The sequence below is a fragment of the Gopherus evgoodei genome, chromosome 22 (genome assembly GCF_007399415.2).
Source record: "Gopherus evgoodei ecotype Sinaloan lineage chromosome 22, rGopEvg1_v1.p, whole genome shotgun sequence".
Taxonomy (NCBI): Eukaryota; Metazoa; Chordata; order Testudines; family Testudinidae; genus Gopherus; species Gopherus evgoodei.
In genome coordinates this window covers 4,828,077-4,846,640 of record NC_044343.1, presented here as the reverse complement: position 1 = coordinate 4,846,640, position 18,564 = coordinate 4,828,077, and the positions used below count along the sequence as shown (strand labels likewise).

Here is an 18,564-nt window from a genome sequence, read left to right as displayed (position 1 = left end):
AATAAAGATCACCAGAAGCTTTTGGGAACTGTAGGATTATGATTCATGAGCTCTCGTGTCCCAGGGCAGTTTCCAGCTTAGGTAACTAACTTCTGCTGACCTAAATCCTTCCCCATTTGCATTTAAAATCAGATATAGAATTCTTCTTCACTTCCTGTTGTGCAGCATTGTATGCTGTTAACAAGCTGCTGCCTTCTACCGCAAATGTGGCTGCATTTCAGATGCTGATGAAGCATTCCCTGCATGCATGTAATCTGTGGAAGGCATTGTGTCGAAAGGTGTTGAGCTGTTGTCATTATTATTATTATACTTTAATTATTCACCATCCAAGATTATCCCAAAGGGGGAATGGAGACAGTTAGATGCCGTGAAAAGACAGTGCCCTGAGCAAAATACTAGGCTGAGTGAGCTGGAACTGAAGCAGCCACATCAGGAGTATTTGGCAGAGAGTAGAGATAGCAGAGTACAGGGAATGGGCGGAGGTGTGAAGTGAAGCAGGGAGAGATGGAAAAGAAGGATCAATCTGGTTGAATAGCAGAAAGAAGAGGACAGGCCAGAAATTAGAAAGGAGAGGAGGGAAAGTGTATCCTCCTTCAGTGAGCTGCTGTAACCAGATCCCCTGCATGCATTGCTGAGGTTTTACACAGGTTAAATTTAGTACCAAACGTACAGCTCAGCAGAACAGGTTCCTGGGGAAGATGCAGTTGGACTTGAGGGAGTTTGCATCATGCTTAAAACAGGCAGTGCCATGTCGCTAGCCATTCCTAACGGGTGGGGTTGGGGGAGCAGCCTTCTCACCTGCTTTTCCCTTCTAGGGTGTTGGAAGAGCTGGACCCCACACCTTGGAGGGCAGCTTCCCTGCAGGCGGCTGGGCCGAGGACCAACCAGTACAATGCCTCAGGAAGGAAGGGAAGGGAAGGGAAGTGGTCCAGGCAATAAACCAGTGCTGAGAAGTACCAACTGGTGCTGAACAAGGAAACTACCACATCGGGGCATGCTAACGGTCCTTCTAGCTGGGACTCACGTGGCTGATGCCAACTGCTCCTGAGCAGTGACATGCAACGTCTGCCAGGAGAGGGTATTTTTGTGTGCGTAATACTGTCAATGACCACAGGCAAAGTAAAGAGAGGGCCAGGGGTACCTTGGGGAGGGCAGTTAGGATGGTTTTGGCTGTTCGGGTGGGGAGGAGGGAGGTGAGATCCCTCTTCACCAGGGAGGGGCTAAAAGAGGGCTTGTCAAAGGAAAAGGATTAGAGGGGTTTATCAGTGGGAGAAAGAATATGAGGAGAGCCATTCAACTTTTTTCTTCTCTCAGCCCGACTCTGTACTTGCCTGGTCAGATATTCTTATTTGAGTGCCTGGTAGCTAGAGGATGTATGGATGGACTCCATGGAGGTTGAGGTGCTGTTCGCACTATGAAATCTGGGGTCTGGGTCAAAGTTGCCCTGCCTGAAGATGATCTTCGTCTGCCCTCCTGCTGCCTGTATAAAACCCTCACCTCAGCATACCTGTCCCTCACCTGGGAGCACTGGAGGAACTCATCCTGCTCCTGAGCAGCCAGCAAGTGATGTTTCCTGAGCAACGCGAAGCACTCTTCCTTCCTGGATGACTCAGTACCAGCACTCTTGCTCTCCCCACCTTCTTGTAGCTCATGAAGCCAGAGTGCCTGGCTCTCCCTCTTGGCAGGACATAGACCAATCTACAGACCACTGAGCCAGAGCACAGCAGTCAGAAGAGTGGAAGTCCCTAGGTTGTCCATGGAGGGATTCTAGGCTACAGTGCCAGGCCATTATTTTAATTACATATGTAAATCAGGCACATGATAAAGGACAAAAATGCCAGCAGCACAATGCATTTTATTGGCTGCATCCTAAGGGCCTGATTCCCCTGTCATGCCAATGTAATTCTACTGACTTCAGTGGAGTTACTCCTAACCTACAGCAGCATGAGAGCAGAATCAGGCCTTTAGACGTTACTTAAACAAAGCTTTCCCTGAGCTGAATGACACAAGGCTTTCAGCCCTAGCCTGAGAGTACCAACACTGACTGTGCTACTGAAAGACTTGCTGGCTGGCTGGCTGGCCATCCTATTTACACACTGTACCTTGATATTATCACATTGGTCCCAAAGACATTTTAGGATGTTTATAGGACAACATTTAAAAAAGAAAGTGCCTTACAAGTGTGTTCCATTGTGCACTTATGTTCATATGCATAATTACTGCAACAGCATATGGGGTGTGTCAGATGGTGAGATATGCAGAGAAGGCTCTCACACCAACAGTGGCCAGATTGTTTGGAGGTACAGATGAGATCAATCTTAGCCAGCCAGCAGGAAAAGAGGAGGAAATATAGAGACACAACCTTTGTAGGGTTGGCTGGAGCAACTCTGTGGAGGGTTTTAAAAACAAGGCACTAAGTGCTGCAGTGATCCCAGTGGAGTTGGCTTGAGTTTGAGGATGATGGAATTATTGTTCTTGGTGCATCCAAGAAGGTAAGATGTAGCATCCTGCATAGCCTGGGAAGCTAGGACTCAGGGAGACCATAGAGGATGGAGTCACAGGAGAGTAGTCAGGATAAGAAGAGAACGATGTTCATCTATAGCATGGAGGCAATGCAGATCCCAGCAAGAAGGGCTATATCTTCAGTATTGCAATCCCAAGTGTTCAAAAATCATCAGCTAGGCCTGAAAAATAGAGACTTTTAAAATTAACAATAGTGGGGTTCTTGTTATTTTTCCTCTGGTGTCGTAGCCTTTAGAAGTCATGTTGTCAGACTTTTTCTGGCTACAAACTTACTTTTTAAAAAGGAAAACTGAGATTCTCATGTAATCACAAGACTCCAGGAGCAGGGGCTTTGAGAAAAACACCCAAATGCCAAGAGTTGGTAACTCTGTATCTTGTTCTGTGCAGATGATACATTTCATGCTGAGACCTGTTGTCCCCTCTGTATCAAAGCTGAGGTTGGCTTCCAGACTCCTGCCAAATCATCAACATGGAGGCACATATCCAAGTGCCTTAGGCAGTCCACAGGAATACCCTTAGAGAGGCTATCTATTCTACATAGGTTCTCATACCACCTTCTTCACCCTAGTACCTGAGCACTTTTTAGTCATGCATTAAGTGGTATGACTAATATCTGACAGGTGAGTTGTTCTTGCTCTTTTCTCATGGAGATAACTGTGTGTGCAATCCAGGGTTTTGTTTTGGTAGGGTTCTGATATTTTTTTAACATACACTCTGCTCTTAGTTTGTGTTAAAGAAGGCAGATTGGACAAGTGCACTCTACACTTGGAACAGAAGGTGGTGATGTTTGTGATGATTATTAATTCCTGGTGGAATTTGTTCTACAATTTAGTCTTGGATTGGGCCCTGAGAAAGCTCTGTCTCCTGCACAGACATGCTTTACCCTTATTGTGGAAAGTTCCATTGTGCCACAGGAGCGGAGGTGTTACCATGGTTTTCACTCCAGAGCTTTAGGCCCTTTTAGCTACCCTGTGCCCAGACCATGGAGTGCCTTGAAGCTCACTTGATATTCTATAAGAAGCTAGCAAAGAAAGCAGAGAACAAGTCTGAGGTGCTTGCAGTAGCCCATGTTGATCAGATGTGCTGCAGTGTTTTGCACTAACCAGCAGTTCCTAAGGGCTGATGGCTTCACGCCAAGTATTGCATTGCTATAGTCCAGACAGAGGTAGGTGGGATACCAGAGGCCTGGCCATCATCCACCAGGCTGGCCAACTGCAGATGGTAGGAAGTGTTATGTGCAGATGCTGCTACGCGATAGGACAGCGGGGCATCCAGCAGCGCGCCTAGCCCAGGTGCTGAGTTTCCCAACGGAGGGTGTGCATCTTCAGAGGCCGCAAATGCTTCCACGTGCTTCCCTCTGCCTGCCAGCACCATCTTGGCCCTGCTCGGGTTCTGCCCCTGCCCCTGGAGCTGACCAGGCAAGGTGGCTGGCTATGGGGCAGGCCTGTGTGAGGCGGGATGGGAAGGGCCAGTGGCCCAAGGCCAGGGATCTGGCAAAGCCCAGCCCAGCCCAGCCCAGCCCAGCCGCCTACAGGCAGCCCCCTGGGGAGAACAGCCCAGCTTTCTCCCTAGATAATACCCACATCCTTCTCCCCTTTGCCCTCTGCCCTTTGCCCTCTGACCCTTACCCTCTGCGCTCTGTCATTTCACAGGGCCACCACACGACCCCGCCCCACAGGTATGAGTGAAGGCCTCTCCCAGCCTATTAAAACCCTCCGCTGCAGCCGGAGGCGGGGTGGGGAGCGAACGCTAAATGAAACGATCCAATCGGAAGCAAGGAAACCCGGTTTACCCGCACTGGCCAATCAGAGGAGGGGAGAGCGGAGGCGGGGCTGAGGCCGTAGCCAATGAGCGGGCACGTCGGTCGCTAGGGAGGCGTGGGGCCCTGGAGCGGGGAGGGGAGGCAGCGGGACGGGAGCTAGAGGGGGGGAGGGAGGTAAGCAAAATGGCGGCGGCATGTTAGCTGCGGCGGCTGGAGGAGGCGGGGGCGAGGCGGCCCGGAACGCTCGGAAGTGAGGAGGGGGCGGGGAGAGCGGGGCCCCTCAACAGGGACAGGGCGGGGGGGAGAGGCGGCTGCGGGGTGCCCCCTGAGGGGGGTCCCCTTGGGCCGTGCAGGGGGATCGGGCCCCCCCGGCAGAGCTCCGGCTTGGGCAGGGGGAGCCGGGCCCCCTGTCAGGGGAGGCCGCTGAGGGACAGAACAAGTGATCGCAGCTTCCCTGCGACCTCTGGGTCAGCGTTGGGCCAGCTCCCCCTTTAACTGATCTCCTGCCGGGGGAGGGTCCCCCCGCCCGATCCCCTGGGACGGCGAGAGGCTGGGTGCCTTAGGGAGGGGTAAGGGCCAGCTTCCTCTTGGGGTTGGCTGGGGGAGGTCAGCTCTCTTTGACTCCTGTTGGCTTGGGTGTACTGGGGGAGTTCATTTTTTGCCCCTTTTTTTGGGGGGGGGGAGGGAGTGTTTTCTGTGTGGTGATAGTGCGGGGGATGGGAAAGAAATTAGGTGGATTAGTTCTTCCTGATTGACACCTGTGGGGAGGCTTGGGGGGTTGTAAATGGGAAGAAAAGCCTCAGTAGCATTAGCATTTCCTGAGTGACCTCTCACTAAGGGTGTGTTTCGGGGTCTTGTAAGGGGGAAAGAGCCCGCTCCTCCTATCACACTTTAAGGGGGGGTGGATGGGCTGGGTGAAGTTTTAGTAGGATTTGTGTTGTCTGCCTACCTGACACCTGGACCAGTGGTGGTGACACATCATGTGTCAGGCACAATCCAAGTGGGTGAAGGATGCCCCTAGGAGATTTTGATAGGCGCACAAGGCCTCAAACTTTCATGGGGGGGAAGGAGAAGAAATTTGAATAAGTGTTTAAAACGCCTTCCAAGAAACTTCATTCCAGCTACCCAACAGCTGAGAAGATCATCCAAGCTTATGCCTGGGAGGTGAGGGTGGCAGGGGCGAGTAAATGACCCTGCAATTCGCAGTTTGGAATTGGGAACCATGATCTGCTAGTAATGGAAAGTCATGAAAGAGACTTGACCATCCTTTTGTTTATTTGTGGTTCTAAAGTCCTAGAGGATGACCTAGCACTTAAGAACCAATTTGCAACCCAGTAGAAGGTCAGGCGAGAGCAAGCTGACCTGAAAGAACACAAGTGGTGGGATCAGGTCAAAAATAAGACAAATCCCAAACTGAGAGAGTACCTGGTGAGACTTTTTTGTTTTTATTAACGAGACATTGAGTTGTTGGAACCAGGCACTGGAATTTGTAGGCCCCTCCTTGACTGGAAGCAGCTCATAGTGTTTTTTTTAAATTAACGTTCGTACAATCTTCTGGATAACTTTTATTTCAAGAAGGAGTAAAAGGGAGCGTTGGAAACTAAAAAACAGGATTAAAACCTTGAGCACTTAAGGAAAACAGGTTAAGGAACTTAATCCAGGATGGATGTGCAGGAGCCGCAGGAGTTGAGTATGTTTGCAGAGAGTGAACTGATGTCTGTGGGGATGGACACGTTCATCCATCGCATTGACTCCACGGAAGTCATCTACCAGCCACGGCGCAAAAGAGCCAAGCTCATTGGCAAATACCTGATGGGGGACTTACTTGGAGAAGGGTCTTATGGCAAAGTCAAGGAGATGTTGGACTCTGAAACCCTCTGTAGGAGAGCTGTCAAAATCCTGAAGAAGAAGAAACTCCGCAGGATCCCCAATGGGGAGGCAAATGTTAAAAAGTGAGTACGAGATTCCTGTAGCTAATAATCAAAAGGTAAACTTTGGTCAGTATTTTCCAGCTGGCGTTCTGTATTTTGTACAACACTGTGTGTCATCTTATGTTTGGAAAGAGATTTATGAACTATATACATGCGAGAGTTGCTTCCCCTTGAAATGCAACCAACTCTGGGGTGAAGTGTGGTATTTGAGAACCACTCAACAGTGGGGAACAGGGAAAGAAAAATTCATCTTAGAGACATGGTGGAGGAAATGTTTCTACTTGTGTGAAAATTGGCACATTAGGGGTTCCCTAATGTCACAGAGCAGAAAGAACCTCAGTTTCTAAAGTCTTATACAAAAGAGGCACATGGCTAATTGCTTTGTGCTCACTTGATCTGACCAAGGTTGTATAATTAAAACAGACTCTGCATAGTCATGTACTTATGCAGTATTATCAGTGTATGTTGCTCTTAATAGCCTGTGCCCTAGGGACCGTGTATTCTAAGTACCTGTTACATAGGTGACAGCATGATCCAGTGCATTTGAACCTAGTGTGCATCAGGAGACCTGGGTCTAGTCCTGGATCTAATATTGATAAGTCTGACCTTGGGAAGCCGCTTCTCTCTCTGTCTCAGTCCGTTTCTGATCTGTAAAATGGGATGATACTTGCCCACCTTTTTTTAATATCACTCAAAATTTATAGTTAAAGCACTTTAAGCAAGAGCAAAGTTGTGTTTGTAGATGTTTGTGCACAAACAGCTCAGTCCAGCAAAGTAGTTAAAGTATGTTGTAGGGATAAACCTGTTCTGTTTCGTTAGCAAGCATTCTTCATTTTTCTTACCATTTCTTGATGTTATACTTAATGTGCAATGACCCTTCAGAGACCATTGCATTTTCTGCAACAACCTGCTCAGTATAGCCAGGCAAGATATGATTGTTTGTCTGGAGTAACCAGGACTCTTCTGCTGCCAAAAAGAATTAATTAATTGCAGCAGCTTGTCTTGAAGCAGGAGGAACACTTGCAAGATGTTTTAGAAGTCTCTTGTGATGTTTCTGCAGTGGCTGCATGCTGCGTGCAGAGCCCTGACCTAGTGAACTCTTCATGTTTTGGTTTGGAGGGATGTGTGTTTGTGTTGTGTTGTGTTTTTTTTTAAGATTAGCTGGATGAGGCTTCATCGTGTATTGGGCCTTCTGTTGATTAGCTCTCCAGATTTACCTTCTAACCTTGAGAGTACAGAGTGAACTGGCTCAGCTACAGCATAATAATGAAATCAAACAGGGGACTTTGCTGTGCTGGGTCCAGTTCATTATAAAAGTAAACTGCTGGTTAATGTGTAATAAAATGTTTCATGCAGTGTGTTTCTTGTCCCGTCCCCCCACCAAGAGGCATGTGTCACTTTGTCCCCTTCTCTCTTCCCCCCACCCCCCGCCCCAAGTTCTACTGTTACATCAAGAATGTCTCCAAAAGATCAGAAAGGCTGCCTTCTCCTTAATTAAAACTTATTTTAGAAGCTCCTCCCTCTAAGTTCGTAAGAATTCCCTTAACTAACCTATCAGCTTAATGGGCAGAGAGGGGAGGATGGACTATGGAAGAGGTCTTGTTCTGAAAGGAACTTCGATGTAGAAATCTCCTGTGTCCTGTTTACTGTTTTTAGCTTCTCTGTGAATGTTTTTGTTCTGTTTCATCTAGCTTGTTTAGTTATCAGAGCAGTCTAGCCAGAGATATTTTAATTTCTGAGACCAGCATGGGCTGTCTATTCAGTTGCAGCTGGCTATTACTAGCCATAGTTCCAAAGCACTCTATCGGAGTCAGGTTTTCACTTCAGTCTTCTAGCAAGAGTCTATTTTAGCTCTAACTGTACTAAAATGGCCTGTGTTTATCACCTTTTCTTCCCTCCTCCATTCATTTGTTTCATCTGCTTGTTGCATCTTGTCTTTTAGATCAAACTTTGAGTCAGTGTCATAGCTTTCCATGGGACCCTGCCCTAGTAGAAGCACTTAGGCACTACTGCAATATAAGTGATAAGTCTCCACCAATTTAAACTTTGTGCCCAAGGCTTGTTGTGGCAGCATACAGAGATATGGAATGGTCTGGCTGAGCATCATGGATGGGGACCAAATCCCAGTAGTGACCTAACCCCAGATAGCACTGCATCTGAACGCTGTTCTAATGTGGCTTGGTCCCAGTCATGCTGTCCAGCCGAACTCCATTAAAACTTCAGTCTGCTGCAGTCATATTTGAGCAGTCTTTCTTAAATGTGATTTAAACTCATTACCCCAGTGAGCTGTTCACATGTTATGGAAAGTGGACTAATACCCATTCTGAACTAAAACTAATCTCTGACACAACCTGACAAGATTCAGCTTCCTTACTCTAAGATTATCAGAATGAATGAGTGTGCTATCTACGGTGTGAGTTGTAACTTCAAAGATATTAGGGCCTACTCCTAATCCTGCACAGTTTACTTCAGTGAAACACGATTGGCCCAGTGTTGTTGGCATACGTGCAGTTTGCTCTGCAGGCCCTTTGTGATTCAGCCCATAGCTAATAGTCAGACTTCCCCCTTGTTGCTCTGAGTTGAAGGGTAATTGTCCCTTTGGATATGTGCCAACAATGCTTAAAAAGGACTGAATCACTTTGAGCAGTTAACCTAGGATACAGAGCCTCTAACCTCCTGATTAGCAGTTTGCATGTGGTTCATTTTGGTATGTCCTGAAACTTTCTGCTGCCTGATCGCTGCGCAGTGGCCGATTTGACCTAAGTTTGGTCTTGGCCTAATTCCCATTGGGCAGGTGTCCACATCACAAAAGTCACGTCTGTGACTAGCATTAGCTGATCTCTTTGGCCTCACCAGAGAGGCCCAAGATAGAATGGGCTACAGGGACTGAACTCCCTTCTCCCTAGAGATATGGCACCCTCCAGATGAGGTTGAGGCACATAACTGGGGGGAAGGGAGGCTTGGCGTGCTCTCTCTTGTACTCTACCTGCCGTGGGGATAAATGTTGATCTAACACCATTCACCAGCACAGCAGTCATTAAAAAGTTAATACTTAAAATTCCTTACAACTTTTTTTGTAATTAACCGATCCCAGTGGAGAGCACTGCCTCTCTCTGCATAGTGGATCAGATTCCCAAAATGTCAAAGAATATCAGAAATAGTCCTTAAACACCGGTTGTCAAAGGCGGCTGTAGTGTGTGACCCCATAAGATCAAGGAGATATGACTTGTTAATCCTTGGGGGGGGGGTGTCTAAAATTAACTTGCCTTGAGATTTCTCTTGTGTTTGTCATAATGAGAGACATGCGCTGTTCATAGAGTGCAGGGATTGTATTTCCAACCTCACCCCTACAACACTGCTTTCTATTTTGGAGAGGAGGTGTCAAAGGGTTGTGAATGGCTTGCAGATCTTATTGCGAATGTACATGGTGAGGTTCCTGATTTGTCTCTTTAACCATAGGGCATTCTGCTGCTGGGCAAAAATTTGATCTGGCTGTGACTTTAGTTATCTAACCTTAAAGTATCCTGGTTGTTAGCTAATGCCATTTGAGAGCAAAATCTCTCTCTTCCTCTGCCATCAGGACCAGACCACCACACACTACTCTCTCCCTTTCTATGCTCCCAGTGGTGCATGCAGACAGACGGCTCCTTCAAGCAAGATAAGGGTTGACACGGATGTATTGCATTTAGCAGATAATATGGCCCTTTGCAACTTGGCTTTCAAATTTAAGCGTAGCTGAGTTTGGATGGCAAAGTAATAGCTGAGTGACGCAAACAGTAAGTTGGAGATTTAGAACTGTAGAAACCTTGCATTTGTTCATACATTCTTGTGTTTACTGGAGGTGAAGTGTCAATGAGTGTGGTGCTCCCAGTGGAATCTCTGCTGAGTGTTTGGCCCCAGCACAGAATCACTGTATGATGGCACAATTATTGGTCTTTGCTCCAGCTAGACCAAGGACTCTAAATGTATGATGTTGCGAGTGAGGGTGAAAGTGCCTTGGCATGGTGTCTGGGGATCCTGTACAGAACACTCCTGCAGTAAGGTTGACTTGTCAGGGCTAAGAGACCCTCACTTGTTTGAGTCTTAAGAGGCCCATCTGTCCTACATATGCTCTCTGGGCACCAAGTTGCAATATAGGCACTGCCCTCAGTGAAGAGTAAGCCAACCATGCTAATGACCATGCTCCAGCCCTGATTTCTTGCTAGCCGTAGCACTGTTCTCTAATATTGGTTGGAGCCATGATACTTCTAATCAAACCATGTTGTTATAGTTGGGCACAATTATATTGTCACCTGGTGCCCTAGCATGGCTGCAGTTGGGGTAAAGTTAGAGCCATTTCTGAAATCCCATCATAAAACAATGATGCAGAGGAACCTGGTTACAACATGTGAGTCCATGACTGTTAACACACAGTTTAATCCTGTCTACACTCTGTTTTGTTTTTTTCATGGTTCCTGGCTAATGTCCAAGGCTGTAGCATGGTTAATACATGTTCCTGATTCATCTCTGTGGCAAGAATAACTCTTAATTTTGTCTCCTACCACAGGAGCTTCATGGGCCCGGAAGTTGTGACCTCAAATGTTGATTTGAGTCTTGTGAGCAATTTGCCCTTCCCCTGCTCTTGTTTATCATTCTGCTCATGGCAAATGATCTTTTAAGGTTCCTATAAATCCTGGTGGGGATCTTGAGGGTCTCAACTCCTCTGTATGTAATGGTTGTCTCTCTGGGTAATGGTGGGCATCCCATATTGTGTGGGGAAAGGTTTGGTGTGGCCTCTTCTGCCAGACAGTGTTGTGGTTAGCTGCTACCCCAGCTAATAGAAAAAGTGAGCTTAGGAGGGATGCTAAAATAGGTGAAAGAAAACCGGACTCTTATTTGTCTTCAGCAGCGCAAGTTTAATAAAACTAAATGTTAATAGTCTCTCACTTAATTAAGTGCTTGGGACTTTCTGTGCATGTCCCAGGCGTCCTGTACAGTACTTACCATTCTCAGCAATCACATTCTGGTTTGAATACCTTGCTCGTTACAAACCCCTCGGGGTTTGAAATGGGTAGGTCAGCAAGCGATGTGACCACTTGCTGCTTTGATTGACAAATCAAGAGCCTGTCAACCCTGTCTTGTGGGCCGCAGCCTATAACACCTGTTAGCGTCCTGCAGTAGGTCATGCATTTTGCACTTAGTGGCTGTCTAAAGCTGGCTTGTAATGCACCATCAAATTGCAAGTTTCGTTCTTTAGGTAAGTAAGAAAAGGCTTTTGTGCCTGACCTGCATGTGTTACTCTGTCAACCTATGTGAAGCCAGATGCCTGGATTCAGCTGTGAAGTAGCAGGAACCTCTAGCTAGTGTGTCTGTAGAAGAACTCATGGGGGTGGTAGCTCCATGAGCATGTTTGTAACATCAGACACTTACACCCCACACCCTCTGTCAGTGTTATCAATGCCTGCAGCTAGTAAGGAAAAAGAATCCCACTGTCTTAACCCTTCTCTAGGATTCCTCTCAGAGATGCAGACAGAAGTTAGAGCTGGGAGAAATCTGTCGAGCTCTGAATAGCTGATCTGTTTGTGCAGGCGTTTGTCCTAGTGCGTTTCTGGTGCTTTAAACTTCTGGGAAGATGAGGAGCTGTCGGGATCAGGTCGCTGTGTTTGGCAGTGGCTGTTAGAACACTTTGTACCTGTATTTCAGTGTTAATCCCTCAGAGGCCTCCAAATACAGCTCGGTACAGAGGCACAGAAACAGCCTTGAGTAGTTCTTGATATCCCAGTTGAGGGTGGAGATGGTGGCAATGGCGCTATACTAACAACGTGGCCTGGGCCGCTGGGGGAGAGGGAGCATGTGAGGGACTAAAGCTTGGAAAGACCATATTGACCGTGCAATACAAAACAGTATCCCCCTGTGCTAAATCTGTTTATATTAATAGAGCCTGTCCTATCCCCTCTCTCTCATGAGAACCTGTGTGATAAGGGTTCCCATCTCCAAAAGGGGGCTAATCAGGCAAACCTATTCAACCAGAGCAAAGTTTCCTAGGTCAGCAGTGTTGTTCCTGAGCTGCCTCTTCTGATTCATTTTGGGAGGAAGAAAGAATAGCAGTTGTACTGCAGTGTGGCCCGGGGCCTAGAAGGCTGACAGCTGCTTCTGAGGTCTCTGCAGCTTCAAACTGGTCATCGAGCAGGCTCTGATGTGCACTTCCTGAAGGATGGGGACTTCTCTTTCTGCAGGGCTCTGAGCCCCCACTGTCACAGGCAGTAATATTCCTGCAGTTGTCCGCAAGCGTGGGCTCCTTGTATACTGAACGATCTTGCCTTTGGATTGGTCCTATCCAAATGTTAGAAGCATAAAAAATGGTCAGAAACTCAATAAAGCAAAGGGTAGTGAGCTGCAGTAGGAGAGAGCTCCCAGTGATGACTTGGGGGTTTGGAAAAGCAGCAACCAAAAAGGGGGGCTAATGTCAATATCTGCAAGGTTTAGCTTTTCTCAGTGCTGAGGTTTTCACTGGGTATAGGTAAAAGCAGTTTGCTGCAGATGCACTTTGCTTTGGTTGGAGGGGAAATCCTTTATGGTGTAACTGCTTGTGTATGATGGTAACTGACTTTTTAAAAAACAGCTTTTGTGAATTGACTGATCCTGCTCTGCTGATGGTGTGCAGCCTGGTTAGTCACATTGAATCTTGTCTGGAAGCTCCTGTAATAGGAGGAAAAATGTGTTTATGATGTAAACACTGGCCAAATGGCTGTCTAGAAGGCAAACGTCCCATGTCTCACCAGCTATCTCCACAATTGTTATTAATTGTTTCCTCCACTCCTCTTGTTAGCGATTTTTGGGAGAAGCCAAGGATTAATGAGTCTGAACTCTCCTCTCATTCACAGACGCACCTTGAGATCGGGTTGAGGCATGCAGCTGGCAGTGTGAGAAAGTTTGCACTGCCCTCATCAAGCTGTATTTCTTCCTTGGATAAATGGAGAATTTGAGTTTCTGAGGCTCACTACAGTCACATGCAAAGCCATTCTAAATCTGGTGGAAATGTGTTCTTTGGAACGGTCTAGATTACAAAAGTTGTATTGCATTCAACAACTTTTCTTTCTGATCGAGAGAGAATGCTATGCTGAAAGTGATTTGTTCTGGTCTGAGCTGACCACTAAGTGGATTGTTCACAATAGTGTTCAAGCACGATGCAATTTTAGAACGTAGATAGACCCTCAGTCTGCCAAGCTCTGCAGTGTGCAGCTCTGCTGTGACCCTTCAGTATTGCCTGACTAAGATCAAGTGAAGTGTCTGAATACAGACCTTATCAGGATTTTACCTGCATTTTCAGGAATATGGATGTATTGATCAGAAGTCTCTTGCATCTGTAACATGTATGATTCTTCACTCATCTTCTGCATAAGGTTGTTCATGTTTGCTAAAAGTCCATTTCTTACTCAGCTGACAAGAAAAACTTAATAGTAGCCAGAAAAAATATAAAGGTAGAGCTGTAAAGGAAAATGGAGAATAGGTTAGAAATTTAGTTTTGGTTCTTTACTTGTTTTGCTCTTTAATTTAAGAAATGATTCCTATATGTTTACATCTAGACACTTCTGGTTAAATGCGGTTCTTTCTTTTTTTCCTGATTCTGAGGACAGTTTTGCAACTCTATGGAGCGATTCGCTCTTTATTCCTCTAGGACATGGCAATGCTCAGTAATGCTTACGGGGGCTGATCCAAAGTCCATTGACTTCAGTGGAAGCCTTTCCGTTGACTCCACTGGACTTTGGCTCAGGTGCCTAGTCTAAACTGTGGCTGCAAAGATGTTTCATATATTTGATTACCGTGTTTTAGCAGGTGTATGTTCATTCCAATGTTAATGCTGAAATAAAACTTCAAAGAGGACTTCAAAAGAACCTTGAATCATAACTATTGTTAGCTTACATCAGAATCTTTTCCTGTTCTCATGATTTTTGCTCTTAGTGTGGTCAGGGATATTTGGGTTTAAAAACATATTAGCTGCTTGTGATTAACTGTAGAGTGAACCTTAACATCTCATGCTTAAAGATTTATGCTGTTCACTAGCATGGGGCCAGGAAGGAATTTGCCCTTTCCACCACCACCTTGCCCCTTCTCTCTCCCATCATGTACATTAGACAATTAGCTAGTTGCATTACTGGGTTTTTTCCCTTTGTCTGAAATATCAAGTACTTGCTACAGCTGGAAGCATGATACTGGACAGATGGGTCAGTGTTCTTATCCATTTGGGCAAGTCTAAAGTCTGGCTGGGGATAGCATAAATCTTACCTTTAGAAGAGACAGTGTCTTTTCCCTTCCCTGGTTAGATTTTGGCATGAACCCATACTCTTGCAGCCTTCCTTGTCATGGTGACAATAAGCAGAGATGACCCCCACATGAACTTGTTAGGTATAAGGATATTGCATGTGTAACTTCTTCAGCAACAAAGCAGATTCACAGCTTGAGGGAATTATCTCAAATCTACCGGTTTCAGGAAATCAGACACTAAAGAGGAAATTCTGTGACATAAACTGCCGTTCCCATGCAGTAGTGACAAAAAAGATGCGTACTGAAGGGACCTCTGTATTATGATTTGAACAATGCCCAGCCCCATTAATTGGTGTCCAGGGATGGAGGAAAAGGGGTGTGTAAATTCTTCTTAAGATGGTCTGGTTATATCCTCATACCTTTTTTAAAAAATATATGCCACTGGTTCATTCCAAAAGCAAAAATTCACCCTCTCCCTTCTTCATAAGCCTAGGTCAGATTGGCCTAGTTAATATCCATAGAGGAGGGGAATCCCGCCCCACACGCACATACTTCAGATAACATTGGTGGTGATCTCTGGTCTCAACTTAAAACTTATGTGATGCATATAAGTTGCTACCATTAAAAATATATGTATATTTTAACATGCAAATGAGGGAGACATGGAGCCAGAGCAACTGAAAGGGAAGCTTGGAAACTTTAAAACTAATGTAAAAGCACAAGGAGATCATAGAGTAGGGAACTCTGCTGCCCTGCCCTGGGCAGGGCAGAATGAGCTAGGCCCATCCTGTCATTGGTGGGAGTTTCAGGTACAGAGATCTTGCAGTTCCCTAACGCTCTTTCCCATTGCCATTAGCTGTTTCTATGAAGTGTGCAAGCATTGCTAGGATGGATCAGATGCCTTACTGACATTTCTCCCATATGACGTTTGGAAACAGAAGTGGATTTGGAGCTGATCAGAGTCTGGCAATTTTCTCTTCTTACTACTTTGGATCACACCACTAACTAAATTTAAGAATAACTGTTCCTCTGGGAAGTGGCCTGGTTGATTGGTCTCCACTCCAGAGATGGCTGCATTTCAGTACTTTTAAAAGAAAATAGCTCCATAAACGTTGCTGCTTGGGCTGGAGCACAGGTTCTCAAGTCCACCCCTTCTCTCTCTCCCTCCCCGCTTCCCCACCTGACCCACAGTGTCTCCACAGCTATTTTTAGAGCACTAGCTTGAGCCTGTCCAATGCAAGTCTGTGGACCCAAGCGAGAAGAGACTGTCTCTCCTAGATGCAGTATGGGCATGCCCTTATTGTGCAGTTCATGGAGTGCTTCAGGCTGCAAGGCACCGTAGGAATGTACCATATTTATTAATCTGATAGAAGCAGGCTTATTTAATACTTGTAGCAGTACTTGAAAGTATGAGAGAATGAATCGCATGGGTCAGGCATTTAAGAGCCTCTTCAATATTGATCGTTTTCTCTAACCTTCCCAGCAAGCAGTCTTTTAAATGTGGCTTCACTCCCTCTTCTCCACTTGTTTATTCTAAGCTCTCAACCTGTCTCCCTTCATTATGAAGAAACTTGTTAGACATACACTAATGCTGACTGCAGTTTCCATGCTAATTTAATCTACTTCAGCCTTTTGGTCAGGACTATAATTAGAGCTGCTAAATCACTTTTCAAATCTATCTACATGTAAACTAAACAGACTCTTCTGAGCTTCACCTTGTTATCTTGTGGTCATGGGTTAGTTGTTTGGGTTTTTTTTAATATATTATATATTTTTTAAAGTAGTGGTGGCAAAAAACAGAGGGCCCCAGATGGAATTCCCATAAGTGCCCTGGAATTGCAGGAAAATGTCTCTGTTAAATACATGATTTTGAGAAGAAGGGCTGCTTAAGCAGAGCTGATTCCACTTATGATTCTTAGGGTTTTTTGGAAAAATCTGTTAGGGGCAGTTATGGTGTACCTTAATAGCATCTGAGTCATTAATAGGTCTAAGTGGTTCATTTGCACTGTTGATGGGTCATTGCAATTATTAGCTGGCTAATTGCAAGTAAGGAGTGAGAGTGGCTGCCTAAGCTCTTGATGAGTTACACATTTTAGTGCAGGTGTAGTATTCAGGCAGAAGCTTATGGCTTTTGAGGTTGGTTGCTTGGGTACCTTACAATACTCATCCTCAGAATCATGACACTTGAAATATAACCACATTTTTAACAGTTCCAGGTGGCTGGTGATGGGGAGAAACATACGACAGTTTGGTAGAGGCTACAGGACGGGTACAGAAGGTATTTTGTATAGCCTTTCCACAACCATCACAAACTGTTTCCGGCCTTTGAATGACTTCTGTCAGAGGAGATCTGTGCTTTGCAAGCATTAACCAGACACCGCCTCCCTGTGAGAAGGAGGAAAATGGGAGAAGTGAGGAGAGACTCTGAAAGTCCACTAGGGCTTTGGCTGTTGCTACTGATTTTTTTTTTAATGTGGAAGATGCTTTCACACTACAGTCATGGACAGCAGTATAAGACCCTAAGATCGAAGCAAAAATGTGAAATCACTATTGCAAGTAAGGGTACATCATCACTGGGGACGGGGATGAAGGTATGGGGGTTTATTTTTCCTCATGCTGGCTAATGCATGATAACTAACATGAGGTAAAAACCTAGTGAAGCCAAGGCAGTTTGTAGTTTTTGCAAGTGTTACCTTGTTCTTTACATCAACCCAAGAACAGACTTCTTCTCCCATTGAAGACGTGCCCTATGATACTTGACCTTGGTTTGCTCTTGGCAGTGCTCACAATTTAAAAAAGTTGGTTACTGGATATACTGTTTTAGCAAAGCTAAATCTCATAGGAACTGGAGTTGGGACATGGCCTACAGCTCTGATCAACTCAAGCCTGGCCTAGACACTGCCCAGATAACAAAAACAGGGCTCTTTCTCCTATCCAACCCCCAAAGCTGAAGTGTAACACTCAGGCTCACTTGTTCCCGCTTCTCTGCGAGTAGTCCTGGTACACCTCTTTGTTCTTCACTGGAACCTACCCAAGGCTTATACAGGCAAATTCTGACACTGGAAAATGATTAGGAAACCATTGCAACATTGACAGGTTTCAGAGTGGCAGCCGTGTTAGTCTGTATCAGCAAAAGGAACCAGGAGTACTTGTGGCACCTTAGAGACTAACAAATTTATATGAGCATAGGCTTTCGTGGGCTATAGCCCACTTCTTCGGATGCATGGAATGGAACAGATATTGAGGAGATATATATACACACACACATACAGAGAGCATGAAAAGGTGGGAGTTGCCCTACCAACTCTAAGAGGCTAATTAAGTAAGGGAAAAAAACTTTTGAAGTGATAATCATCAAACTGTCTTGATTATGACTTCAAAAGCTTTTTTTCTTTACTTAATTGGCCTCTTAGAGTTGGTAGGGCAACTCCCACCTTTTTATGCTCTCTGTATGTGTATACATATCTCCTCAATATCTGTTCCATTCCATGCATCCGAAGAAGTGGGCTATAGCCCACGAAAGCCTATGCTCAAATAAATTTGTTAGTCTCTATGGTGCCACAAGTACTCCTGTTCTCATTGCAACATTTTGATTTTTACAAATTACTCACTTTTCTAGTTTCAACAAAGCTACAGTAAACAATGTTGCTCTGGAGATGCCTTTTCTCTGTAGCTGGCTTTGGAGCAAGCAATAGTCTGGTTGTGTTGTGTCCCAAAAACAGGGCCCATTTACTGTAACTAAGCACAGAAGTTTGGAAGGTGAGAGAGGATAAAATCTTAAGGCTTTTCTGCATGGGGAAATTGACTAGTGTCACTGTAGCTGAATAACTATTGCACTGTAATTATTCCAGTATAATTCCCCCATGTGAACACTATTCTGGAGTAGAAGTGACTTATTTCAAAATATTCTGTTTGCAAGATGCCTTGGTGTCTTTAAAAAAAAAAAAAGACACAAACCAGTCTTTGTAAATCACCGTTAACTTGTGTTGCACGTTAGCCCGAGGTTAATGACTCGTAACTGAGGGGGTCTGTATAGGGAACGAAGTAACTACTGGCTACCAGTGCCCTCACTTGTCCTTCCTGTGTTCTTGCTTAACACATCAC

General features: G+C 45.5%; 1 protein-coding gene across 1 annotated transcript in view; it reads left to right on the top strand.

The window, feature by feature from the left end:
- Positions 1–4,573: 4,573 nt before the first annotated feature.
- STK11 (serine/threonine kinase 11) overlaps positions 4,574–18,564 on the top strand; it is a 75,174-nt gene continuing 61,183 nt past the window's right edge. The window contains exon 1 of the mRNA XM_030540871.1: positions 4,574–6,237. Coding sequence (XP_030396731.1) covers positions 5,948–6,237 — 290 coding nt within the window. The 5' untranslated portion in view covers positions 4,574–5,947. The remainder of the gene's footprint in view (positions 6,238–18,564) is intronic.